The 27,502-nt window shown below is 51.5% G+C and overlaps 1 protein-coding gene across 4 annotated transcripts; it reads left to right on the top strand.

Moving 5' to 3' along the window:
- The first annotated feature begins 13,851 nt into the window (after positions 1–13,851).
- Positions 13,852–27,226, top strand: CSF3R (colony stimulating factor 3 receptor). Of its 4 annotated transcripts, none has more exons than XM_079110259.1 (17): positions 13,852–13,984; positions 15,245–15,328; positions 16,268–16,351; positions 18,163–18,459; positions 19,559–19,682; positions 19,832–20,019; positions 20,670–20,821; positions 20,901–21,054; positions 21,154–21,233; positions 21,564–21,777; positions 22,782–22,970; positions 23,354–23,455; positions 24,210–24,356; positions 24,468–24,608; positions 24,763–24,856; positions 25,105–25,183; positions 25,548–27,226. In XM_079110259.1, exons 3-17 carry the CDS (start codon positions 16,288–16,290, stop codon positions 26,025–26,027), a joined length of 2,505 nt encoding a protein of 834 aa, XP_078966385.1. In that variant the 5' UTR covers positions 13,852–13,984; positions 15,245–15,328; positions 16,268–16,287; the 3' UTR covers positions 26,028–27,226. The 4 variants fall into 4 exon arrangements, with proteins under 4 accessions (XP_078966385.1, XP_078966383.1, XP_078966382.1 ...); XM_079110257.1 differs by having other exon boundaries at positions 13,855–13,984; positions 15,245–15,372; positions 25,102–25,183; XM_079110256.1 differs by having other exon boundaries at positions 13,859–13,984; positions 25,102–25,183; positions 25,548–27,225.
- The last annotated feature ends 276 nt before the right edge of the window (positions 27,227–27,502 follow it).

The following is a 27,502-nucleotide window of genomic DNA, read 5'->3' as shown; positions in this document are numbered from 1 at the left end:
GCCCTTGAAAAATGATAGGATTGCTGGGCAGGGCGGCACATCCCTATAATCCCAGCAACTCAGGAGGCTGAGGCAGGAGGATCACAAATTCAAGGCCAGCCTCAGCAACTTAGTGAGACCCTCCAAACTTCAGCAAGACCCTGTCTCAAAATAAAAATTAAAAGGGCTAGGGGTGTGGCTCAGTGGTAAAGCACCCCTGGATTCAATTTCCAGTACAAAAAAACAAAGATAGGACTTCAGTAGAAACAAGAAAAACTCACTCTCCTAGAAATAGACCTTAATCCTCACCTCTCCATGGTTCGTAGGTCAAGCACACAGAAAATTAGTCAAAGAGGATTGGAACAATATAACTGGCAAGCTTTAATAGTATTTAATAGAATTCTGTATTCAATCACTATAGAATAAAGGGTTTTTTATTTTTTTTAGTTGTAGATGTGCACAATACCTTTACTTATTTATTTATTCATTTTAAATTATTTTTAGTTGTTGATAGACATGTATTTTTTTATTTTTTTATATGCAGTACTGTGAATTGAATCCAGTGCCTCACACATGCTAGGCAAGCGCTCTACCACTGAGTCACAACCCCAACCCCTTATTTATTTTTATGTAGTGATCATTATACAACCGGATTGAACCCAGAGCCTTGAGCATGCTAGGCAAGTGCTCTATCCCTGAGCTGCATCCCTAACCACTTTCTATATCATTTTAAAACAAGGCTCATCCAAAGAATCATCACCCCATAGACTCCATTCTCTGTGTTTAAATTAGAACTCAGTACAATCAAATTCAAAATTGATCAATTCAAAATCCACATACATTTGGAAATGCTAAGGTTTTCTTCTAAGTAATTCACAAGTCAAAGAAGAAATCATAATGGAATTTTAAAGACACTTAAAATGATAACGAAGATAGCTGTCTATTAAAACCGTGAAGTTGGCTGGGTGTGGTGGCGCATGCCTGTAATCCCAGCAATGTGACAGGCTGAGGGAGGAGGCTTGTGAGTTCGAAACCGGCCTCAGCAATTTAGCAAGACTTTCGGTAATTTAGCAAGATGTTGTCTCAGAATAAAAACTAAAAAGGGCGGGGATATGGCCCAGTGGTAACGTGCCCCTGGTTCAATCCCCAGTACTGTCGGGAAAAAAAATGAGACTTGTAGGCAGAAGCTTAAGAAGTTAATTTCCTGTAAGCAGAGAGTAGAACAGTGGTCACCACGGCTGGGAAGGGGAGCTGGCAGGGGCATAGAGAAAGGCCAGTCAATGGGCACTAAATGTAGTTCAGAGGGATTAAGTGCTGGTGTGCTATGACACAGCAGGGTAACTATAGTCAATAATTAATTGTCTATTTCAGAATAGCTAGAAGAGGGGATTTTTGAATGTTCCTAATACAAAGAAATGGAAAGTTTTAACATGATGGATATGCTTGCTAATGACCCTAATTTGATCATTAAACATAGATGTACAAAATATCAAACTGTACTCACAAATATGCAAAATTCTGCATGTCAATTAAAAATACATTAAAAACTAAGATAGATCCAGAGTAGCACTGCTAATAAAATGTTGAGTTTAGACAAAAAAAAATTAATAAGCTAAGCTCCCAACTTAAGATGCTCTACATTTTTTTTAAATAGAATGAATCCAGTGGAAGTAATCATCAAAGCTAAGAAGAGAAATTAATTACATCAAAGCAAAGAGACAATCAAAAAAACAACAATGTCAAAAATTAGTTTCTTGAGAAAACTAATAAAAAGACAAACGTCTGGAAGGATTGATTAAAAAAAAAAAAGATGTCACCAAAAATGTTATTAAAAATAAAAAAGGAATGTATTTAGAGAAGAGATTAGAAAGATAGGAAGTCAACACTACGAACAGCTCCGTGTCAAGGGGCAGACCATCCCAACTTACCCAGACCAACAGAGAACTGGAAAGACAGGGCCCAGTCCATTCTGAGGACAGTGCACCCGGGATCCCAAGATCTGACAGGCAGCGTGTGAAAAGGAGAATCAGGCCAACTTCACTCAAGAGCAGAGAAGCACAAGTCCCGATGACCCGCAGCCAGCAGTGTGTTAAGTGATAAGATGCTCAGGCCAAGCTGGGGAGAGCCTAGGGTAGCAAGAATATTTTAGCACCAAAAATCTCAAAAGGCTCTCAGCACATTAACAATCTCATGGAGACAAACCACATTTTCTTTTCCTGTTTTCAATTGTTTTATTGTAAATCGACAATTTACAATTATATTTATGGGGAAAAAAGCCTTGTGGTTTCTGAGCGCCATCAAGCCAATGAACATAGCCACCACCTCAAATGCCAATCTTGTCTGGCTATAAGAATATTTGATATTTGCTCTCCTAGCAATTTAAGTGTGCAATACACCGTGATTAACTATCTTCTCCGTTGATGCTGAAGTATTTGGTGTGATTTAACGCATGATTCTTTTAAAAACCTGAATGATAAAGAGGAGAAGGGAGATTGCTTAAATAATAAAAGGTTATCTACCCGAAACCTCTAGAAAACGTTGTTCCTAACAGGAAATTAGCATTCCCTTTAAAATAATGAAAAGATAAAGATGCTCTCTGCTGCTGCTTCTCTTCAAAGCCAAGCTGCCAGTGCCAGCCAGCGAAGCGAGACGAGACGCTGAAATAAACCATATAAATATTGGAAGGAAGCGCCACAAAGCTGACTCATACACTGGGGTTGACGCTTCTTCCATTAAAAGAGGATTTCAAGGGGGGAAAAAAAGACTGGAAGGAGAGAAATGTGCATCACTCACAGATGATATGTTTATTTACGTTGAAAACTCAAAAGTCTGCAAGTAAAGCGTTAGAAAGAGAGCGTCGATAAAGTCGCTAGTATTTTAAAACATAGAAGAGCAATGGGAAGGGCGGGGTGGTGCACACCAGTAATCCCAGCAGCTCAGGAGGCTGAGGCAAGAGGATTGCAAGTTCGAGGCCAGCCTCAGCAACTTAGTGAGACCCTAAGCAACTCAGTGAGATCCTGTCTCAAAATAAAAATAAAAAGGACTGGGGATGTGGTCAGTGGTTAACCACCCCTGAGTTCAATCCCTGATACCAAAAAAAAAAAAAAAAAAGAAGCAATGGAATTGAGGAGATATAATTTTAAAATACTTAGCATGGAAAGAATCATAAACCTGAAAGACAGAAAATAATCCTTCCTGGATAAGAAGATTCAGTATATGAAGACACCAGATTCCAGGCTGGGGTGTACTCCAGGGTGGAGCCCTTGACTAGCATGCATAAGGCCTTGGGTTCTATCCCTAGAACAGAAAAAAAAAAAAAGTAAGTAAAAATAGCTAAATGAAGATGTTGACTTCCTCTGAATTGATTTATAATGTCAATGTAACACCCATCAAGATCAGGCCAGAACTTTAGTGGATCCAGACAAGCTAATGCTAAACTTCCTGGGAAGAACAATAACACAAAAGCAGACACTACTGGAAAAGAAAACTGAAGCAAAGGACCTCCCCTACCCCATATCAAGACGGACACAGGAACCACCCGGCCCACCAAGGGAACAGAATGCAGCGGCTGAATGCCGAACGTAAACACAAGGGAGTTTGCTGCGGGACCCGGGTAGCCCTGCAGATCACTACAGAGAAGAGGACTGGTCTCCTGGGGATGTGGCCCGGTGGCAGAGTGCTTGCCTAGCATGTGCAAGGTTCCAGGTTCAATCTCCGGCACCCCAAAAGGAAAAGGGAATGATTCATTAAGGGAGTAGCTGGAAATCCAAAATAAAATTCTTGTAATTGGATTTTTTTTGGTGCTAGGGATTAAACCCAGGGGTGCTCAACCACTGAGCTACACTACACCCCCAGCCCTTTTTATATTTCATCTTGAGACAGGGTCTCACTAAGTTGCTTAGGGCCTTGCTAAGCTGCTGAGGCTCGGCCTTGAACTTGTGATCCTCCTGCCTCAGCCTCCCAAGCCTCTGGGATTAAGACGTGCATCACTGCACCGGTCCTGTCGTCAGATCTTCTCCCCACATCCTAAATGGTGTGTGTTCCAGGTGGTTTAGAGATTTCAACATGAAAGGCAAAACTTTTAAACTCCAAAGAAAATATAGGAAAAAGTTTTGACCTCAGAACAGAAAAGGATTTCTTCAACAAGATAAAAAGCACCAACCATAAAGAAACTATTCACAAATGATATTAAAATTATGAAATTTTCTCCACCAAGGTATCATGAATAAAATGAAAAGACAAGCCACCAACTGACAGGAGTCATTTGCAACATATACCACTGGTCATCCAGCTGGAAACATGAGCCAAAAGGCATCTCCAGAAGTGGATGGCGAAAGAACTTCACTGATAATCAGGAAAATGCAAATTAAGACAATATAACATCTATCTTTTCTTTTCCCCCATACTGGGGATTAACCCCAGGACCTCGTGCATGCTAGGCAAGTGCTCTACCACTAAGCCACGTCCCCAGCTCCTTTTGGTTTAATTATCTTTTTTGAGACAGAGTCTTGCGAAGTCGCCCTGGCTGGCCTCGAATTTGCAAACCTCCTGCCTCAGCTCCCCAGCGACCGGATCTACAGGCAGGTACTCTCACATCCGGCTCATGAGATACAATTTCACACCAGCTAAACTGGCAAAAATGAAGAAGACCCACATCACCAGGAGCTGAGAAGGATCTAGATCAATCGGAATTTCTACACTCAGCTAGTTGAGATGTAAATTAGGAGAAGCCTTTTGGAAAACAACATGGTACCACACGTAAGTTTGAACACATGTTTGTCCTACCCACTTAGCAATTCTGCCAAAGAAACTCATGAACTCATGGACCAGGAAAGACATACACAAATGTCCAGTGTAGAGGGGAAATGGATAAAACCAATTTGGGGTATAGTTACACAGTGAACTATACAGAGGGAAAAAAAAAGATATATTTTGTCAAAAAAATTAGTTCTAGATCAAATTGGCTTTTATTTCAGGTTCCTGAATGGCGAGAGGCAGCGGGGGGCAGCCTCCATTCTGCAAAATGAAATGACAGCCCTCCCTGGCCCAGAACTGTGGGCTTTGTTCAGGTGGACACAGAAAACAGAAGAACAGGAAAGATTACCTCCTGTTACTTTTTTGTAAGGGTTAAAGCAGCAAGGTCTTCCTTTTAAAATCTTATTTTTCAAAAAACAGCTTTACTGAGACATAATTCACATTATCATAAAATACACCCATTCAAAGTATACACTCCAGTGGTTTATAATATGTTCACAGAATTGTACAACCATCTTCACAATTTTAGAACATTTTATCACCCTAAAAAGAAATTCCATAATCATTAGCAGTCATTCCCATTTCTGTTTCCTTCCAATCCTCTCTCTCCGGCCCCCACATTCCTCTGCCTCAGGCAATCGCTTATCTTCTTTCTGTTCTTACATATTTGCCTATTACAGACATTGTAAAAATATTCCTCCTGTTCTTTACCAACATCTCCCCACCAGCCACCATGCCCCAACTCCCAAGCCCTATTCTACTCTCTACTTATGTAAGACCAATTTTTTTTAGATTCCACATATGAATCAGATCATGCAGTATCTGTCTTCCTGTGCCTCGTTGATTTCACTTAACATAAGGCCCTCTAGGTTTATCCATGTTGTTGCAAATGACGAGATTTTGTCTTTTTTATGACTGAATAGTATTCCATTCTGTGTATACAAGACCACATTTTTATAATCCATTCTATCCAGTGATAGGTACTTAGGTTGACTCCTTATCTTGGTTGTTGTGGATAATGCTTCAATAAACACTAACATACAGATAACTCTTCTACATGCTGATATCACTTCCTTTGACTATATACCCAATAGTGAGATTGCTAATCAGAGAGGACTTCCTAACTACACTGACTCAGGTACACTGGAATTTCCTGTTTTCAAGAAAAGCTAGTCTGTTTTGGGATCTACTACTTGCTTCCTTAAAATTTCAGTTTGATTTTGTGGTATTTACCATGAATCACTCCATTTTGTTTTGATCTTGTCTGTTGGGGCCTAGAGCAGAAGATCAGTCCAAAACAATAGGCTGGGCAGGGGAGGGGGGCTGCGGCTGTAGCTCAGTTGTAGAGCACTTGCCTGGCATGGGAGAGGCCCTGGTTCAATCCCAATGCCCAACCCCAAGAGGAAAAAAAGAAAACTGAAATTAAAAACAGCCTCCTATTATTTTTTTTGGGGGGGCCAGGTACCAGAGTACCAGAGATTGAACTCAGGGGCACTCAACCACTGAGCCACATCCCCAGCCCTACTTTGTATTTTTTATTTAGAGACAGGGTCTCACTGAGTTGCTTAGCGCCTCACTTTTGCTGAGGCTGGCTTTGAACTTGCGATCCTTCTGCCTCAGACTCCCAAGCTCCTGGGATTACAGGTGTGCGCCACCACACCCGGCCTCCATCAAATTTTAATAGCTTCAACCACCCATCGCAAGACAGCAGAACCATAGCATTTCTTGAACAAAACAAGTGGCAAAATATCACGTACAGAGTATAGCATTTGTATAAAGTTTGAAAACAAGCAAAACAAGCAATGTGTCGTTTACAAAAATATACAAACGCGATCACCCTATTTTGAAATGGAAAACACTAGATTCGAGGTAGCTGTTACCTCTGGGAGCTGAGGAGACGGAGAAGCAGACAAGGAAGGAACCCGAGAAGGGTGAAAGGTCTGGGTAGTGTTCCAGAATGGTGCTGGTCCAGCACGCAGCCATGAACACGTTAGTGAGAGTCACGTGCAACTTAAAGTTCAGGTCCTCAGTCGCACTAGCCGCCTTTTGGGTGCTAGAGAGCCGTAGAGGGCCGGGCGCCCGGGCTTGGGCAGCACAGATCATGGCCCAGTTCCCCGTCACACAGCTGGCTCTCTTCTAGACCAGAGGTGGGCAGACGTGTCTTGTCAAAGGCCAGGTGGCCGACGTCCTGGCTCCATGGAATAGGAAGTCTCCACTACTCCACTCTGCCACCATCCCTCCAAAGCAGCAGGCAAGATGTAAATGAGCTGCTGTCTCTCCGTCCTCAGGTTAATTCCTGATTTCTATCACCGTACAGTGGTCAGGTGTAAGATAATGACCTGGGTTATCCTTGTCATTTTGGTGTGGTTTTGGGCGATAATGGGACTTGAACCCCAGGGCACTCTACTACTAAACTACATCCAAGCCCTTTTTTTTTAATTTTTTAAAATTTTGAGACAGGTCTTGTTAAGTGGCTGAGACTGGTCTCAAACTAGTGATCCTCCTGCCTCCGCCTCCTAAGCCGCTGGGATTACAGGCGTGGGCCACCCCGCCCAGCTGTATACTATTCTTCAATAAAAAGTTTAAGAATCCAGTTCCTGAGGCTCGGCTGGACAGGGAGGTGGAGGACTGGATGGCGAAATGCCAGCGGCTGAGGTACCAGAGAGTTAAGGCTGGGCTGCAAAGGCTGATGACAGGACGCAGAGGGACCAGGCCACGGTGGGGAGCTAGGTAGAGGGAGTGAAAGGGGACCATCAGTGCAAGGTCGCAAGGGTGGAGCAGACCCAGGGGTGGCCAGGTCCAGGGTGCAAGCGAGGGCGGGGTGGCTGGGGTGGAAATGCCCCTGGAGAAAACCAGGAAGGGACCGAGGAAACAGCACACGGGCACATTGCCCATGCACCCACGCGGATGGGCACAGGGTGGTGACAGAAAGGAAGAGCAAGGGGTGGAGGTGGGTGCCCAGTGAAGAGGATGAAACCAAGGCGCTGGAGGCCAGCCAAGGAGAGGACGCGGGGAGGTGCGGGCTGGGGGCAGGAGGTTCTTGCTTTGGTTTTGGTTTTGGTTTTTGTAACAGGATTGAACCCCAGGGTGCTTAACCACTGAGCCACATTCCCAGGACCCCTCCTTTTTTTTTTTTTTTTTTTTTTTTTTTTTTTTGAGACAGATTCTGGCTAACTTGCTCAAGGCCTTTGCCGAGTTGCTGAGGCTGGCTCTGAACTTGTGATCCTCCTGCCTCGGCCTCCAGAGCTGCTGGGATTGAGGCTAGGGCAAGGTCTTAATGAAGGCCCTGGGGCCATACTGGATACAAAATGGGATGGGGCTCCTTCTCCCAAGGCAGCCACCATGAGGGAGAACCTGGCCTGGCCAAGGGACGCTTTCCTTTGTCCAGCTACCCCAACCCCATCCACTAGCCACCCGTTTGCAAAAGGGAGTTTTCTCCAGGCCAAGATAAGCATCAGAGCTTTTATCTGACTTCAGCCTGATTTCCCCACCACCAGGGCCACCAGCGCCACCATGCAGTGGCAGGGCCAGGCCAGGCGAGCAGAGATAAGGCCCTCCTGGGCAGCAGACCGCAGTGGGCGGCAGTGGGGTGGGGGGCACCAGGGAGGGCAGATCTTCCCCTTTGCCCACTCAGAACTAGAAGTCTATTTCCTTTCCCAGAGAAAGTCCCCAAGAGAGGGTCTGGGCAAGTGTCCCAGCCTCTTGGCAGCCTGGGGCCCTACAATTTGCTCACCAGCCTTCAGCATCAATTATCTCCTAATTAATTCATTTCTCATTTGGGGCTCCAATCAAGGGCGGAAAATCCTGCCAATCTGAGCACCAGGGAAGAGGGGGAGCACCGTGTGGGCTGCCAGAAGGTAGAAGAGACCACTCTAGACCTCTCAGCAGATGCCTGCCACCCGCACACCCACCTGAGGACCCAGGCCCCATGTTCAAGTTGGACAGCAGCTTTTTTTTTTTTTTCTCTTTTGTGCTGGGGATTGAACCCAGGGGCGCTTAACCCCCGAGCCACATCTCCAGCCCTTTTTATTTTTTATTTAGAGACAGGGTCTCACTCAGTTGCTTCGGGCCTCACTAAGTTGCTGAGGCTGGCCTTGAACCTGTGAGCCTCCTGCCTCAGCCTCCCGAGCTGCCGGAAGGACAGGTATGCCTACGGTAGCCTGTCATAGCCACCAGGCCTCATACTGGGAGCTGGTCACGGATCCACTCCTGCCCCCAGGGAGCGCCAGGGCCATCTGGGAAACCTGGCAAGTCCATATTTCCTGCTGGGTTGGGAGAGACGCAGGGGATTTCTTCGGACATAGAAATAAGGAGAAGAGCATTCCAAGCAGAGGGCGCAGTGCAGGGAAGGTAGCACAGGACCAGACAGCGATGGGAAGTGGCATGAGCGAAGGGTCCGGCTAAGAAGAAGGGGAGCTGGGAAAGGGAGAATCCAGAAATGAGACCCCAGGGTGTAGGAGAGCAGGGGCCTGGTGTTGAACGGCCTCAGCTATGAGCAAGGAGCCAGTGGCCAGTGTCGTGCTGGGACATGTGGTTTGGAAGAAACCAACTGAGCGGAGTGATCAGAGGCAGGGAGACCGGGAGGAAGCCAGGGTGCTCATCACAGCAGCCATGGAGGGCAGCCTGAACTTCGGCAGGGACTTAGGATGGCAGGGAAGGGCAGAACCCAGGGAAGGAGTGTGGGCCGGATGAGGGAACCTCAGAGCTGGTCCCACCTGCGCACCCTTCACCAGGACACAGGTTAGCCAGGGGTGTGTGGGACTTCCGAGCCTCCGGGGGCAGCTGGAGACCCAAGAGGCAGGACCAAGGTGCCGCTCAAAGGCATGCGGAGTCAGGGCCACCTCTGACGGGAGGGCACCTACTCCCAGGCCGGGCAAGCCCCTCGGGCCTCTTTGAGGACCCCCAGACACACGCTTCCCATTCCAGCCTCCAGGCCCTTCTCCTTGCTGTTCCCCTGACCATCACACCCTTCCCTCCTGTCACAAACCCCCTTACCCCTCAACTTCCAGCTGGAGTCCCCCCTCAGCCTTGGGGCTTAGAGCCAAGGGCAAGGGTGGGTCTGAAAGAGAGGAGGTGAGTGCAGTCTGATCTAGAGCCCAGATCAGCCCCCAGCAGCTGTGTGGCAGGGGAAGGTCACTCTCCCTCTCTGGGCCTCAGTTTCCTAACCTTTCTGGAAAGATCTTTGAAATTAGGGAACTTAAAGTCTACAAAGGCTCATAAGATTAATTATGACCAGGACATTAGAGGTGTATCAAATGCCTTGAATATGCGCAGAAGGAAAAAGTTTATGAAAAAAGACTTAGTCATATTTTCTGAGCCTGCAAAGAAGATGGGGTGAGATTTCAACAGGCCCCCCAGGTAGAGGGACCAGCCTGAGCAGAGGCTGCAGGGCAGAGAGCTCAGGGTGTGTTCAGGGCAGAATAAGCATCCAGATTCTGGTTTCTTTCTGAGTCAACAGCTCAAGTGCTTTTTGTAAGCGGGTCACCCAAGCCAGGCAGCCTCCAGTAAACACCTGTTTGCACAACTGAGGTCAGGCACAGGGGCGTGTTTGCACAATGACCTGTTTGCACAATCTCAGCCGACTGCTACATTCCAGCCAAAGCAGGGGAGCACAGCCTCCACTTCCAGATACTTATGCTGGCTAGCTGACCCAGCCCCAGCCTTGGGTCCCCCTGGAACGTGCTGCGTTTGGACCCACCCAGAAGTCCCACGCATCTCAGGCAGTAGCAGGAACAATCAGTACCTTAGCAGCCAGGCTGCTGAGGACAGGGCTTCTGTGCAGGGTTCCCTGGTGGGAGATTCCAACCCCCAGGCCTAGTCTGATGGAGGAGGGGCAGGGGGCAGGACAGCCAGAGGAGGAAGTATCCGCAAAGCAGGTACTGGGCGCCTGCGGAGAGGATGACTCCTCATCTGTCTTGTGCTTTTCAGTTCATCACAGTAAACACTTATTAAGCATTTACTGTATGCCTGTTTCTGTTCCACGAGGCTTATACTTCATGGATTTCTCTCAAGAATCCCATGAAGCAGGGACTATGAGCCCCATTTTAAAGATGGCAAAACCAAGGCTCAGAGAGGTTCAACAACCTCTCTGAGTCCAGAGTCAAACAGGCATTAATGCCAAAACCAAGCATGTGACTCCTCAGTCCACGCTCTTAACCTCTTTACCATCTAGAAAGTTCTTTCAATCTAACTTTTACTTCTTGAAACATAGTTTCATTTCAGATGTTTCAGTTTCATCTCATGGGGGTAGTTTCTCAAGAGTAGAGCACCAATGAGACCAGAAAAATCTTGCTCCAAAATATTGAAGCATGCCGAGAGGAACAAGGAAAGCAATTTTATTGAGCAGCTAATTTGTGCTGGTAACCGAGCTAAGCATTGCACTTCTGAGGGGTCATTTAATCCTCACAAAATCCCTGGGAGGAGTCATATCCCTGTGACAGAAAAGGAAACAGAGGCTTGGAGAGGGTAAGCCACTTCTCCAAGATCCTGCAGCCCCACAGATAACTGTGAGGCCTCCCCTGTACCCGCCGCCATGCTGAGCTGGGAAGCAGAGACAAGAACGCCATTTCCGCCCACAGAGCTCAAGTCTCAGGGAGCAGGCGCAAAGCCGAAGGTGCACTGCCGCGTTACAGGACCAGTGAGCAGGGAGCACCTGGCACAGCTTGGTTAAGGTGCAGAAGCCCAAGCTGGGTCAGGCGCAGGGCCCAGCCAGCGGAGGTGACAGGCATCCGCCAGCACAGAGGCACAGAGGTGTGGCTGTGCCCGGCAGGCAGGGAAGACTAGAGCACGAGGTGGTGCCTCTGGGGAAGTGGAGCCCGGGAGGCAGGGCAGGGAGTGCGGGCGTCTGGCTTGTGTGTGGAGGGGTCAGGATGAGATGGAGGAGTCTGCAGAAAAGCAGAGAGGAGGGGAGCAGGGGGTGCCCTCGCCCCCGGCACCCCTGCACCCACTCAGGACAAGCGAGGACCCTTCCCCAGTAAAAAGCTGAAGGGTCGGGTGCCTGGCAGAGAGGTTGGAAGGAATGACTGCTGGGGTCCTGGGGCGGGGGATCTGGGGGAGGAGGAGATGGTGACTAATGCACCAAGATGGGGCATGCAGGAATTGGGGACAGATTTGATGCAGCAGGGAAGATTCATCTGTTCCATCGCTCGTTCGGCAAACATGCACTGAGGTCTCACTGAGTGATGGGCAGGGTCACAGAAGCCAGAGGCAAAGTTTTAATGGAACAAATGACCATTACTCTCAAGGAACTTCCCTTCTACACTGGGTAGGGACAGCTAATATCAGGTGCTGAAAAGGGATATAGAGGGAAAGAGAGACAGGGAATGGGGGAGAGGTTGCAGTTTTCTTAAAGGGGACTCAGAGAAGGTATCCATAAGAAGATGACATTGGAGCCAAGACTTGATGAAGGGGAGGGAGTGACCCCATGAAGCTATCGAGGGGAAAGAATCCAGGGGTCAAAGAAATAGCAAGTGCAAAGGCCCTGGGGCAGGAGGCAACCTAGCAAAGTTCAAGAAATAATAGGGGAAACAGTGGCTGGGATAAATCAGCAAAAGGGACAGTAATAGGAGAGGAGCCAGGCAGAAAGTGGGGGTGCCTTGCAGACTTTGAAAGGGCTTTGACTTTGACTCTGAGCAGTGGGAGCCACCAGAGGGTTGGGGCCTGACTCCTGTTTGATCACCATCACGCTGGCTGCCGGAGGAAGAGCAGAAAGGTGTGGGAGAAGGATGAAGGCACACGGAGACCAGGGAGAGGGCTGCTGCCACCATCTGGGCGAGAGGGAAGGGTGGCTTGGGCCCTTCTGGCATTGGCGTTAAGAGCTGCTTACGTTTCTCAGTTATCGTGAGCATGTTCAAACACAGAGCCAAGCTTAATTCTAGCGTGGACGCCGATGCACCCCTGATTCTGGCTGCTTTCTGAAGGAAGGGCCACGGGATCTGAGGAGCAGGGAAGGCCTGCGAGATGTCCCAGGGAGACAGCAGCAGGCCGCCGGGTACTGGGACCCAGAACCAGATGACACCCAGGACTGCGCCATCGCCCCGGCCCCAGAAGCCCACGTCCCCTGAAGGACGGCCTTGCAGACACACAGCCACCCTGCCCGTACCTCGCCATTGACGAGCAGGCCCACCCTCCACAGAGAAATCTGTGCACAGCTGCAGAGGCCTCGTGGACGCAGACAGTCAACAGCTCAAATGGAGTTTATTTCTCTCAACTAGGAACTATTCGGGGTGACGTGGTGAGTAACCGTTGGTCATTTTTGATGACTATATGAAGACCCCAGGCCCCACAAGCACCCAGCTGTCTTGTCCCCGGAGCCTCCATTTCTCCATCTGCCTGGCCACGGGCAGTGGTGGAGGGAGTGAAGAGGCCGACTTGCGCGTCTTACCATCAACTCCCTTCAACCCGGAGGTCACCCTCCTGAGGGCCACAAGGATCAGGGACCTAAGACATATGTGGAAAGAGCTGGGGATGGAGGGAGCCTCGGAGCCAGGTCTGCCTCCCAGCGATACCCGCCCAGTGTTATGGTTTGGAGGCGAGGTGTCCCCGGAGCTCACGATGCAAAAAGAAGTGGTTGGGTTAGATGCGCCTTCCCCCAACCCCTGAGTTGATCCCCTGATGGTGAGGAGGCCGTGGGTGTGGCCGGGGGAGGTGGCCTTGGGTGTGCCTTTGGGGTGCGTCTTGTGTATCTGGAGAGCGGAGTCTCCTCCACTGCCTCCGATCACCACGTGAGCTGCTTTCTTCCACCCAGAGGAATGGAGCCTGCCGTCTGCAGATTGCAACCTCCGAAACTGTGAGCCCCACACAAACTTTTCCTCCTCTAACATGTTTCCTGTCAGGTCTTTCAGTCACAGCAGCAAAAAGCTGAGGAAAACACTGGGTGGGAGCCTAGGGGCGCATTCGGCCCAGCTGCTCCCTGGGTCCTGCCTGACCTCCAGGCTCTGAGCTCAGGAAATCCGGAGGCAGGAGAGGGGACACGGTTGCCACATACCCCAGCCCTGAAGACCCCTGAGGCAGGAAGGCTGTCTGTCCTCACCAGTTGCCCTCGCGGGCGCCTTCCTGAGAGGAAGGGGCTGCCTGTGCCCGCAGAGGCGCAGGGGAGGGATGGAGGAGGCCGGGAGGTGTCGCAATCCCGGGCCCCCAGCCTGTCATTAACGACAGGGCTGGGGCAAGAAGCCCAACCGCGGCCTTTTTCAGGAACTCGCCTCGACGAGTGGGGAGCCGGGCAGCCAGGCACACCTGCCAGGGCTCCAGCGTGAGTAGGGGACACCCAGGGAGGGCTGAGTCCCAGGTCCCCTCCCCTGGCTCTGCCAGGTGCCGGTGGCCTGGGCCTGGCTCCTGTCTTTGGGGCCAGTCCCTGGGAACCAGGTGTCTCTCTGGGGATTGCATCAGGGAAGTTGCACATAGCCAATTTCTCTGTGGGGACACTGAGCTGGACCCAGGGATGGCCGCAATCTCCCCGCTCATGTGTCCACATGCTCCGGGCTGCCTGGCTCCCTGTCTCCGACTGTATTGCTCTCAGCTCCCATCTTTTCTCCTCAGCCCCTCTCAGATGTGTTTCTCCCTCTCTGAGTCTCTTGTCTGTCTCTTGTGCTTCTGTCTCTTAACCTTAAGCTTAAGGTGGCAGGCAATTTTCTTGACCTCTGAGGCCTCTCTGGGTCTCTTGGACTCTTTCTGTCTCTTGGAGTCTCTCCTGCCTCTTTTTTCTTTTCTTTCTTTTTTTTTTTTCGTACTGGAGATTGAACCCAGGGGTGTTCTACCTTTGATTTATATCCCCAGTGCTTTTTTTATTTTTATTTCGAGCCAGGGTCTCACTACATTGCTGAACGTGGCCTTGAACTTGCGATCCTCCTGCCTCGGCCTCCAGAGCGGCTGGGATTGCAGGGGTGTGCCACTGTGCGCCTGGCTCCTCCAGCCCCAGCCTTACCTCTGTAGGTCTCCACCATTTCCAACTGCCCTACCTGGCTCCGTCCATCCTGCCTGTTACTCTGTTTCGCCTCTCTCTCTCTCTGAACCACATTTGGGAAGCCCTCCCCTTTGATTAATTCCCAGTCTCGTCCTCCCTCCCTGCCTCCCTCTTCCCACAGAAAGAATTTCAAAGGAGCAGCTTCGCAGAAGGGAGCAGAGGGAGAAGCGGAGTGTGCGAGTGTGCGGGAGGAAGGGAGAGGAGAGCAGAAAGAGGGCATGACGGCAGCCACTGCAGGCGGCTGGCATCGGGCAGGCTGGGCACCGAGGGTCTGGGCAGCCGCAGAGCCCAGCAGAAGTGACTGGAGTGGCAGGCACAGGGGACGGGGAGCTAGAAGGGGAAACCGGGAAGGGAGCTTTGAAATCGCACAGTGTGACACAGACAAAAACAAAGGTGGCCACTCAGCCAGAGGGCAGGGGACGAATCCATGCTGGGTTCCACGATGGCATCCAGCTTCATGACTCTGGGAAACCCCTGTGGTCACCAAGAGCCCATTTCACTGTCACAGCAACACTGAGAAGTGGACACTGTTATTACCCCTTTTCACAGATGGGGAAACTGAGGCCCAGAAGAGTGAAGTAACTTGTCCAGGGTCACAAAGCCGGTAAGTGGTGGAGCCAGAGGCCAGAGCAGGTGAACTGGGCTCCCAACCTCTCTGCATCCTGGCTCTCCCGAGAGTAAGACTCCAGGAGGTGCCAGCTCCCACTGCCCCAGGGTACCCAGAAGGGCTGTGGGGACCAGGGACAGATGCCAAAATGCCCACATTCAGCAACCCAGCGGGAGGAGGCCAGGGCCTCTCAGGGTTGACTACCCACTCTGGACAGGAGCCAGTGGGTACCTCACTAGGCACAGGCTGGGTCTGAAGCTGACCCTTGCGAGGGCCAGGGAATGAGCAACCCTGCATGGAGATGGGACCCACCATCCCCAAATTTGCATCTAAGAGGCTAAATCTTCTCCAATCAGTGGGGGAGGGGTAATCAAACTAGTGTTACCAACCACTGCTTAGTGCTCCAGACAGTTGTGCGAGTCTCTCAGTGCACAAAGCTGCCGGGGTAAGGGGCAATTCCCCAGCTGCCCCTGAAATCCAGCCTGTCCCCCCGTTGCCAGGTCCTGGCAGGAGGCTGCCTCTGTTCAGTTGGCTTGCCCTCCTTCTCTGTTTCAATCTCACCAACCCCTCACCTGCTTCTGGGTTCTTCCCAAATACACTAACTTCCTGAAGCCCTTGCATGAGGCTTTCTGGAGAGTGCCCGGTTTAGATAGGAGGGAAGGGGAAGAGGTCACTTCTTGCTGTCCCCTTCCCTGCCCATTCCTGGAAGGCAGGTATAATAACAACTGTGGTGGTCACAGAGTCATTTCCGATGACCAGGCCTGGTGCAAATCCCTTGTCTTTTATCATTTTGTGTCTTCTTTCCAAAGCTGTGTACAGTATAGGCTGCTGTTACCTTCATTTTGCAAAGAAATTGAGGCTCAGAGAGGTCAAGTAACTTGGCCAAAGCTGCACAGTAGGAGAGTGAGGATTAAACCAGCTCTGACTCCAAATCCTTCACCTTGACTGTCCCCCTCTGCCTCCAGGTGAGCACCAAGTTGGCACTATGGCAGGGCTGGGAGCCTGCAGCCTGACCAAAGCTGCCCTGATCTTCCTGATGCTGCCCACAAGTGAGTGTGGTGGGGAGGTGACGGGTGGGCAATGAGGCAGGGGAGTCATGGGAGCCATAGGTGGGGTGGTTGTGCGCCCACCCACAGGCCTCACCCACCAAGAGGAATGGTGAGAGGGCCTGGGATGGTCAGTCTGGGAAAGGTGGGGGTCATAGAGGTCTTATCTGCACATCTCTGCAGGCTGTCAGACAGAACCCTGGGCCTATGCAGCTTTGGTAAGCAGTACCAGTAGACGCCACAGGAGGTGGGCTTCATCCTAACAGGAGAAAGCTCAGGGAGTTCTCCAACCACTGAGGCTCTGTCTTGAGAGGTAGAGAGCTTCACATCTCTGGGGGTATGCAAGCTGAGACCAGGACTGACAGGGGTCAGCAAACTTTGACAGTAATATTTAGGCTTTTCAGGCCACATACAGTCTCTGATGCTCTTGTTTAGTTTTTACTTTGTTTTGATCCTTTTAAAAATATAAAAAAGATTTCTTAGCCAGAAGGCTACACCAAAACAGGTCGCCCTAGAAAGGACACAGTATCGGGGGGTGTTTTGAAGTAGACACCTTCGTAAAGTTCTTCCCAGCCTGAAATCTGAAAATCTGGAAGCTTCGTTAAGTCCTTTCCAGTCTGTGGAGCGGAAGAGCCCCACGTTGAGAATCCTGAACTAGCCCTGTCACCCTGGGCAACCACTCCTCCTGCGAAGGCCTCATCAGCTCCCCATCAGCAAACCTGACAGAGGAGAGAGGCGGCGGGGCCAGGTGCCTGTTCACTCACTGATTCAAGAAACAGTGCTCAAGGGCCTACTCTGTGCCCAGAGTGTAGCAGTGAGCAAAACGGTCAAGGTCTCTGGCCTCGCAGAACTTAAGAGTCTAAGTGAGCTGGGTGCAGTGGTACACGCCTGGAATCCCAGCAACTCCGGAGGCTGAGGCAGGAGGATCGTGAGTTCAGAGCCAGCCTCAGCAATTTAGTGAGGCCCTGAGCAACTCAGGGAGACCCTGACTCTAAATAAAACATAAAAAAGGGTTGGGGGTGTGATTCAGTGGTTAAGTGCCCCCAGGTTCAATCCCTGATACAAAAAAAAAAAAATATATATATATATATATATACACATATATATATATAGACTCACATGGCTGCAGCTGAGTCGATGGTCTGGGTTGGAACACAGCGAGTGAGGCAGAGACTGGGCCGCAGGGTTGGGTGAAGGATTCGGGTCTCTATCCTCACATTAGTGGCAAATACTTACATCCCAGACACTGTTCTGGGTGCCTTACCCATGTTACCACGTCTGTTTCTTCCAGTGACTCTAAGGTAGGAGCCATTTTTTTACCACTTTACAGACGTGAAAGGTGAGGCACAGAAAACCTCAGTGACAAACAGGAGACTCACATCATTCGCAAGCAACAGATCCAGGATCTGAACCTGGGCAGGCTTCTGATCACTCTAAACATGGCTTTCATCATGCATGGGGAGGGGACGCGTGGAGAGCTGGAGCCGGCTTGTGGGAACTGACTGTGCACGTCTCCTCCCTGCTCTGAAGCAGGAAGGTCACAGTGGTAGTTGACATCAGTCGAGATGACAGCATTTACACCATGGAAAGCAGCACATGCTACAAATCAGGGTCTACAGAGCCAGTTGACCGTCACTGACCAGCGCCCCTTTTTAGGCTCGGCAATCCCCACACCCACCTCCCCTCCCCAGGTCCCATGTCTAAGGGGTAAGGCAGGAAGACGAGAGCCCCGAATCTAGGAGCACCAAAGGCCTAGAGCTAGCGCGGCCCTGCAGGCAGAGGAGTCCTTCACAGCCCGCTCTCTTCCACCCCAGGCCAGGAGGAGTGTGGGCACATCAGCCTCTCAGCCCCCATTGTCCGCCTGGGGGACCCCGTCACGGCCTCCTGCATTATCAGCCAGGATTGCAGCCTCCTGGACCCGGAACCACAGATCCTCTGGAAACTGGGAGCAGAGCTGCAGCCCGGAGGGAGGCAGCAGCGCCTGCCTGACGGAACGCAGAAGTCCACCATCACCCTGCCCCACCTCAACCACAGTCAGGCCTTCCTCTCCTGCTGCCTGCACTGGGGCAGCAGCCTGCAGGTCCTGGACCAAGCTGAGCTGCGGGCAGGCCGTAAGTCCCAGCAGCCATCCTGCTGTCTGCCTCCAGTGCTCTCTCGCCAGCACCCATAGGAGCAGTTACCCAGGAGCCCTTGCCAAATAAGCGCTCCGTGGGTCTGCTCTCAGGGAACTGTCCCTATCTGTGGGTAATACCATTTAGCCCCATTTTGCAGATAAGGAAATCGACATCTGGGAAGAGTAAGTGGCTTGCCAAAGGTCACACACTAATAAGGTTGGAACAAGATTTATACCAGGCAGTGTGGCGCTCAAGCAGGGTGGTGGCCACTATTCCTCTGTGTGGCTGCTGAATAGGCCTCAGCCCTAGCGGGAGTCCAGAGCGGGCAGCCTCACCCAGCGGGCTCATGCCCAGTCCTCCTCCATCCCAGCCTCAGCCTTCTTTTCAAGTTGAGCAGGATGGAGTCAAGCCCAGGCATGAGGAAACAAGGACCCAGGTTCTTGTTTAAGAATCGATAGTAGTGGCTGGGCAGGGTGGCTCACGCCTGTAATCCCAGCAGCTTAGGAGGCTGAGCAGAAGAATCTCAAGTTCAAGGCCAGCCCCTAGGCAACGTAGCAAGACCCTGTCTCAAAATAAAAATAGAAAAATTGAAAAAAGGTCTGGGGATGTGGCTCAGTGGCTAAGGGCCCCTGGGTTCAATCCCTGGTTCAAAAAAATATATATCAGTAATAGGAATTAACAGGTACGTAGCACTTCATGAATGGAAGGCATTCAATCCTCACGATATCACTAGCCCTGCTTCACGAATAAGGAAACCGAGGTGCACTGCAGCTAAGTAACATGGAGATCACGTGGCTAATGAGTGGCAGAGTCGAATGAAACTCAGACACTAACTAGGCTGCCACGGAAAAGGGACCTGGGGTTAGGGGAGAGTTAGGCACAGGGGACCCCCAGGGTGATGGGGCCTGGGATGCTTGCCCCTGTATATGCCTGCAACATGTGGTCCCAGAGAAGCCCCTCCATGGTCACACTGCATGGAGACTGGGGGATGGGCAAGGTGACCCCAGAGGGACTGACCATGGCAGGGAATAAGGCCAGCAGGGGCTTTCTGAGCGGTCCCACCCTAACCCTCACATTCTTCCCACTCCGTGCACAGACCCTCCTGCCACACCCTCCAACCTGGCCTGCTTCATGAACCTCACCACCAACAGCCTCACCTGCCAGTGGGAGCCAGGACCCCACACCCACCTGCCCACCAACTTCACCCTGAAGAGCTTCAGGTGAGCAGGGGCCTCACCCAGCCTGCCTCCTGGGGAGCCCGGGTAGAGCCTAGGTAGGGCTGTGGGCATGGGAAGGAAGCCGGAGGCCGAGATGGGAGGAGCAGGAGTGCTGCTCCTCTGCTTGGCACCCAAGCCTGGCCTGTTGGCAGGAGCCGGGGCAACTGTCAGACCCAGGAGGACTCCATCCCGGACTGCGTGCCTGAGGACGGGCAGAGCTACTGCTCCATCCCCCGCAAACACCTGCTCTTGTACCAGAATATGGTCGTCCAAGTACAGGCAGAGAATGCACTGGGGACCAGCGTATCCCCACAGCTGTGCCTTGACCCCATGGATGTTGGTGGGTGATGCTGGGTGCAGGGGGGGAGAGAGGTCCCCAAAATAGGCAGCCCCAAGGTGCACAGAGAGAGAAACACAGACCTGAGGGCAGACAAGGAGACCCTGGAAGACCAGATAGAGAGGCAGAGAAGAGAGACCAGAAGGGTACAGCTGGAGACAGGAATGGGGACACAGGCTAGGAAAGACATTCATTCTTTCTTTCATCTAATTTCTTGAAGTGCTCACTGTATGCTAGGCACCGTTTGAGGTCCTAGAAATAGAGAAGTGAAAAAAACATCAAAAATTTCACCCTCAGGATGTAACATTGTGATGGGCCAAATAAATAAAACAGAATGCCAGATGAGCAAGAAGGTGACAACTAAGATCCTTAGAGGAACCTGGATAATCTGGGAGGAAAGTATTCCAAGCAGAAGTGACAATCAGTGCAAAGGCCCTGGGGCAGGAGTGTGAAACCAAGACCTAGAGGTGAAACCACAGGAACATGGTAGCGTGGATAGATAGGAAAAGACAGAAACAAAGACAAAGACACAGAGGCCACATGGATGGAGACCCAGGAAGGAAAGCAGAACCATGGACAGGGAGATAAGAGCGAGCTAAGGCAGAGCTCTGTGGGTGAGGCAGGGAGAGGTCTGAGAACCCCATTCCTTGCAGTGAAACTGGAGCCCCCCACACTGTGGGCCACGGCCCCACGCCAGCCAGGCTGCCTGTGGCCCCACTGGAGGCCCTGGAAGCCTAGCCTGTTCATACACCAGAAGTGCCAGCTCCGCCTCCGGCCGCAGCATGAAAAGACCAACTGGACACAGGTGAGGCGGGGGACCTCCCGGCCTGAGGCAGGGCTGAGGGAAGGACCCGCGACCCAGACTCAAGACGCCCACGCCCCAGGTGGCCACGCTGCCCTCCAGCGTCCTCCAGCACCAGCTCTGTGGGCTGCCTCCCGACACAGCCTACGCCCTGCAGATGCGCTGCATCCGCTCGCCCCTGCCGGGCCACTGGAGCCGCTGGAGCCCCAGCCTGGAGCTGAGAACTGCTGAGCAGGGTAAGTGAGACGAGTGGTCGTGGTCGGGAGCAGCCATTAGACCCAGCGCAGTCCAGGGCCCTCCCTGACAAGACCCCGCCTCCCTCGCCCCCGCCACAGCTCCCCTCGTCAGACTGAACACGTGGTGGCGGCACAGGCGGCTGGACCCCAAGACAAAGGGCGTGCAGCTGTTCTGGAAGGTGAGTTCCTCCAAAGGCCACCCTCCAACCCAGCAGGCCCCTGCACCCAACAGGCCCAGGAGGCCTGGGCGCGTTAACAGGTGACTTCGGTTTGCATGTGCCTAGGAAGAGGCTGCGACACAGGACTCACCTGTGCCCCAGTTAAGGGCCTGGCAAGGGCACTGGCTTCTCCCTGCCCTCCCTTCTAGCACCTGGCACAGGGACCCGGGAAGGAGGGAGAGAGGAAGCTGGGGCTCAGCTCCTGGGACCTGTCCACCCACCTAGAGGCTCTTCCCCACTCACAACAAGCCGTATGCCCCCCTTTCTATGTCCCTCCTCTGCCTGCCACAGCCAACACCCCTGAAGGAAGACAGCGGGCAGATCCAGGGGTACTTGCTCTCCTGGAGACCCTCGGGCCAGGCGGGGCCAGTCCTGCCCCTCTGCAACACCTCGGACCTTCACTGCACCTTCCACCTGCCTTCAGAAGCCCAGGAGGCAACCCTCGTGGCCTACAACACAGCTGGGACCTCTCGTCCCACCCCAGTGGACTTCCTGGAGAGCGAAGGTAAAGGGAGCAGGGAGCCAGAAGAGCATAGTGCAGGGCAGGGTGGGTGAAGTGGAGGCTGGAAGCCTGGGTGGCATCTACTCCTCCAGCTCACTGATAGTATGACCCAGGCAAGTTGCTCCCTTCCCTGGCCTGTCTACTCCAGATCTAGCAAATGGGGATAAATCTGTGCCTTCTGAGGGTATTGACAAAGAGTAACTGCACACTCTAGGTTAGCTATTAATATTATCATCAGCCAGAATCCAGGTAAGCTTGTGGTGGTGTCTATACACACACAGTGGTTCCGCCCAAGCCCTGAGCTTCTCCAGCTATAACATGGCCCAGGAGTTAACTGATCACCCACCACCACCCCCAGCATCCCTAAACATGGGCTTTCGTATGGTGGGACGCATAATCATGATAACAATAATAATAGCTAAGGGGCTGGGGTTGTGGCTCAGTGGTAAGAGCACTTGCCTAGCATGTGTCAGGCACTGGGTTCAATTCTCAGCACCACATATAAATAAATAAAATAAAGGTCCATTGACAACTAAAAATATTTTTAAAAATAATAATAGCTAAGATTCCCACTTAGAGCTGTGTGACCTTCAATAAATTATTCAACCTCTCTGTGTCTCTTAATTTTCTCATTGACAAAATGGGGACAATAGTAGTACCTCCCTGATGTGACAATTAAAGAATTCAGTGAATTAACACATATCAAGAACTAACTGTACCTGGCACAGAACTATATACCTAGTGTTCACATCGTCATCAAGTACGGCTCTGCGCTCAGCACTATGCTAGCTCATTGTGCATACCGTCTCATTTAATCTGCATCAAGACCCTACAAGGCAGGAAATGTTATCACCTCCACTTTACAGATGAGGAAATTGAGGCTCAGAGGTTGACCTACCCAAGGTGTCCCAGCCAGTAGGCAGCAAAGGTAGGATTTGAAACCAGGCTTCGGGTTCCGGTGCCTGCGTTCTTCTCACTTCATTTCACTGTGTCCACTCTGCCTCCAGGCCCACCCCTCACCAGACTCCAGGCCACAGCCCGAGGACCTCACAGCCTCTGGGTACACTGGGAGCCCCCCCGGCCTCGGCCTCAGGGCTATCTGATTGAGTGGGGCCTGGGTCCCCCCAGCCCCAGCGGCAGCAATACAACCTGGAAAGTGGAACTCGGCGAGAACATCACCGGGACTCTGCTGCAGGGTGAGGCAGGCCTGGCAGGCAGGGCAGGTGGGCACTGACTGACAGTAGCAAGGGCATCCTCAACTGCCCTAGAGACAGAGTCCCCGGCCTTATGGGAGCCCTCTTCCTTCTCCCCCCACATCCTCACTATCAGGAAGTTCTTCCTGTAGTCCAACCTGATCCTTTCTCTACAGCCCTGACCCTGCCGCTCTTCTAGCTCTCTCTTGCACTTTCCCTCCCTCACCCCATCAGATGATCTAAAGAGATTGTGAAGGTGAGCCCTGTATCCGAACCTCTGCATGGCAAGGCCAGGTTGGCCCTGACCATAGGTCTGAGGTTAGATCCTGGCCCTCAGCAGAGGTTAGCTCCCAACCCGAGTGCCTTGCCCCATTTTCTCCCTGCAGAGAATATCAGGCCCTTTCAGCTCTATGAGATCACAGTGACGCCCCTGTACCAAGGCACCATGGGACCCTCCAAGCAAATCTACGCCTACTCCCGAGAGATGGGTTCGTCAGCCACCAGGCCCTTCCCAGAATCCTCTTCTCCTCCACGGCCTGCGTGGCCCTAGCAATCACCAACATGCGGGGACATTTTCTTCCTCCCCAACTTCTGGCCCTGGAGAGGGTCACTCCCAGTCCTAAGATTATCCCCAGCTTACATCAGACCCCTGCAGCTGAATGAAATCAGGTGGTGGGCTAATAGAAATTGGGTAGTGACTTGGCAAAATTGAAGTTTCACAAAATCAATCAATGGCCCTGACAGAAATCAGGTGCCACATCTGACAGATTCAGAGGGTGAGTGGCAAAAATCAGACAGTGAGTCAGACAAAAGCAGACCTGGCAGAAATCAGGGAGTAAGGATTTAAAGTCAAACAGAACTGGGTTCAAGTCCTGACTCTGCTACCGATAAGCAGTACATGTAACTCAGACAAAAATCCCTGGGAAGCCAGACACAGTGGGGCACACTTGCAATCCCAGCAACTCAGGAGGCTGAAGCAGGAGGATCCCAAGTTCCAGGTCAGCCTGGGCAATTTAGTGAGACTGTCTCAAAATAAAAATAAAAAGGGCTGAGGGTGCAGCTCAGTGGTAGAGCACTCCTGGGTTCAATCTCAGTACTGGGTTGGGGGGATGATCCAGGCTTGGACAGAAGCCCCTTTTCTTTTCTCACCCATCCACAGTATGTCCCAATTCCTGGGTCCAGGGACCCACAGGAGTCCAATCAGGTTCCCTGCCCTGACCCCTCTTGCATTTCTTCCCACAGCCCCCTCCCGCGCCCCAAAGCTACATCTAAAGCACATTGGCAAGACCTGGGCACAGCTGGAGTGGGCGCCTGAGCCCCCTGAGCTGGGGAAGAGCCCCCTCACCCACTACACCATCTTCTGGACCAATTCCCAAGACCAGTCTTCCTGTGAGTCCATCATCAACCTCCCACAGTCCCAGAAGGCCCAGGAAGGGGTGCTCAGCAGCCACAGAAGCAGCTCAGCACCCCAGCCTAAGCTGGTCATGTGCCCCATTCCAGCCACCATCCTGAATGCCTCCTCCCATGGCTTTGTCCTCCACGACCTGGAACCTGCCAGTTTGTACCACGTCCACCTCATGGCTGCCAGCCAGGCTGGGGCCACTAACAGTACAGGCCTCACCCTGATGACCTTGGCCCTAGGTAAGGAGAAAGGGGGATGGGGCAGTGAAAGGGTGCCCCACTCTAAAGGTCCTGAATTTGAAGTAGACCCGGTCCAGCCTGTGGACCCTGGGCTGAGGGAGGAGACCAACGCCTCCTCACGTGCACTCACCCTCTGGCTTTCCCCTCCTCCCAGGGGAGTCCGAGCTATACATCTTCCTGGGCCTGTTCGGCCTCCTGGCTTTGTTCATCTGCCTCTGCAGACTGGCCTGGGTCTACTGCAGCCCCAGGTGAGTCCTTTGAGAGGAGTGGCACACAGCTGCCCCTACCCATAGGGCACTGCAGGCCAGGGTGGGTCAGTCGAAAGCCCAGCCTGCCTAGACCTCGGGGCCCCTGTCTGGGAGGCCTGACCCTCCACCCCCTCCTCTCTGCACTAAGGGGCAGCTGCCTGTCCTCAGCTGCTGGGGTGAGCTGGACAAAGGATGGAAATCTGGGAGGGTATGTCTGACACTCCTTCACATGCCCCCTCCTCCAGCAGGAAGAATGCCCTCTGGCCAAGTGTACCAGACCCGGCCCACAGCAGCCTGGGCTCCTGGGTGCCCACCATCATGGCGGAGGTGAGGAACTGGAGGAGAGGGGACTGGGACTGGAGATGTGAGCCAGGCTCAATCTCAGGAAAGGGAAACCCTCCTTCCCTGTGGAGTGAAGCCCACCTGAGTTGGAATCCCACCTTGGCCCATTTCAAGGATTTAGTCAGTCCCTCACTGTGAGACGGGATATTCGCAGTGTGAGTCTGAGCAGCACGTTGCTGCCTGGGTCAGATGCATGTCAGAAGGTACAGGTGCCTTGCAAATATAATCCTTTGTGTTCCACCAGACAGCAGCAGGGATGCCCCTACAGCTGCCTCGATTCAGGAAGGGACAGTGGCTGGGGCAGACATCTGAAATGAACCATGTCCTCACTCCATGTCCTTGTGTCCAGGAGGCCTTCCAGCTTCCCAGCCTTTGGGACCCTGGCATGCCACCCATTACCAAGATCACTGTGCTAGAAGAGGAGGAGAAGAAGCCAGGGCCCTGGGAGTCCAGTGACAGCTCGGACCTCTGTGGCCTCCCCACCCTGATCCAGGCCTATGTGCTCCAGGGGGACCCAAGAGCAATTTCCACACAGCCCCAGCCCCAGTTTCCCACCAGTGACCAAGTCCTTTATGGGCAGGTGCTGGACAGCCCCACCAGCCCTGAGCCTGGCCACTACCTACGCTGTGACTCCACTCAGCCTCTCTTGGGGGGCCTCACTCCCAGCCCTAAGTCCTATGAGAATCTTTGGTTCCAGAACAGCCCCCTGGGAACCCCAGTGCCTCCATCCCAAAGTCAGGAGAATGACTGTGTCTTTGGGCCACTGATTGACTTTCCCCTCTTGCAGGGGCTCCGGGTCCATGGTGTAGAAGGACCAGAGGGCTTTTAGGACTCCTTAAGTCTCCCCACTTGGGCCTGCCTCTTGAAGGGCCTGGACTATCCAGAGGAGGGGTCAATAAACCCCTGCATCCCGAAAAACCACCTACCCCAAGAAAGGTCCCCAGTCTCTTCCCCCCAGTCTCCATGGGCTGGGCCTCCAAGGCCACCTGCATACTTTAAAAGCCAGATAACTCTGTTCACCCCCACCCTCTAGCCTTTTGTCCTTGTTTCCTAGAATTGTGGTCTCTTAAACTGTTTTTTTAATTTTATTTTTTGGTTTTGTTATTGCTTTTAGAAACTCTTGAGTGTACCTGAGTCTCTGCTTCTTTTCAGGACCCTAGCAGCTGGGATTATGTCTCAGAATCATCTTTCCTTCCTTCTCTTCCTCCCTCCTTCCTTCCCTCCTTCTCTCCCTCCCTCCCTCCTTCCCTCCTTTCTTCCTTCCTTCCTTCCTTCCTTCCCTCCCTCCACCAGCTCTCACCTAGCATCTAGACCCTCTGCTGCAGCAGGAATTCAAAAATGGCTCAGCTCACCCACTCTCAGAGGGCTCCCATTCTGATGACAGAGACTCAAAACTGATCACTAAGGAGCAGCAGCAAGCCTTGTGTGCAGGGAGTCACAGAGCACTGTGGGAAGTCGTGAGGAGACCTTGGAAAAGACTAACCCCTATTGGGGATCTATAATTGAAAACAAAATCTACCAACCCAGAAACCCTCTCTGCAAGGGCAAAAGAGCAAGAAAACAGTTTTATTATTGAATAAGAATGTGGTGTGCAGGGCAGGCAATCCATTAAAGAGATTGCAAAGACAGAAAGAAATGTTCCCATTTTATATAACCAAGTGGATACAACTCATGCACATACTTTTTAAAGATGAACTACACTTGAAGGGCGTTAACAAGAGATAGTGTTCTAGTAAGAGGACAGCACCATTTGTTACACATAGTTCATCCTAAATTCACCTGGTAAATGGGGTAGCTACATGGGTTCACTAATTGCATCTGTCTGAAGTATAAACTTCCCTTGTCTTTACCACAGAACGGTTTGCGACTGGGAGCCAGGCATCTGCTGAAGTTAGGATCCTACCCTCCCTAAGAAACTGGGAGGGAGATAGAGCACTATCATCTTTCAGGATTACATATCAAAGAGATGGCTCCCAGACCCTTGAGAAAAACCTTCCTAGGTTGTAAAACTGGCAAGAGGTTTATTTAGCTTGTAAAAAGATTTCCATGCATCTCAAAAGAGTAGAGAGAGAATTCACAATTATAAGTTTTCTAAAGAAAATGCTTGAAGTGACGGGAGAAGAGTCTTTTCACACCAGTGAAAATTAAATTTTAATTCTTATTTTTTTAATTTGCATTTGCCCTCACACCCCTCATTTCACAAATATCGTCACAGTTAATAGTTATTGAATGTTTACTATTTAATCGAGTGTTTTGCACAAAACTGCCTCAGTTAATCCTCTCAACAATCTGAAAGACAGATGT

Source organism: Sciurus vulgaris, assembly GCF_902686455.1.
Source record: "Sciurus vulgaris genome assembly, chromosome: 1".
In the NCBI taxonomy this organism is placed as follows: Eukaryota; Metazoa; Chordata; class Mammalia; order Rodentia; family Sciuridae; genus Sciurus; species Sciurus vulgaris.
The sequence above is the reverse complement of the archived record's forward strand: the minus strand, read 5'-3'. Positions and strand labels throughout refer to the sequence as shown.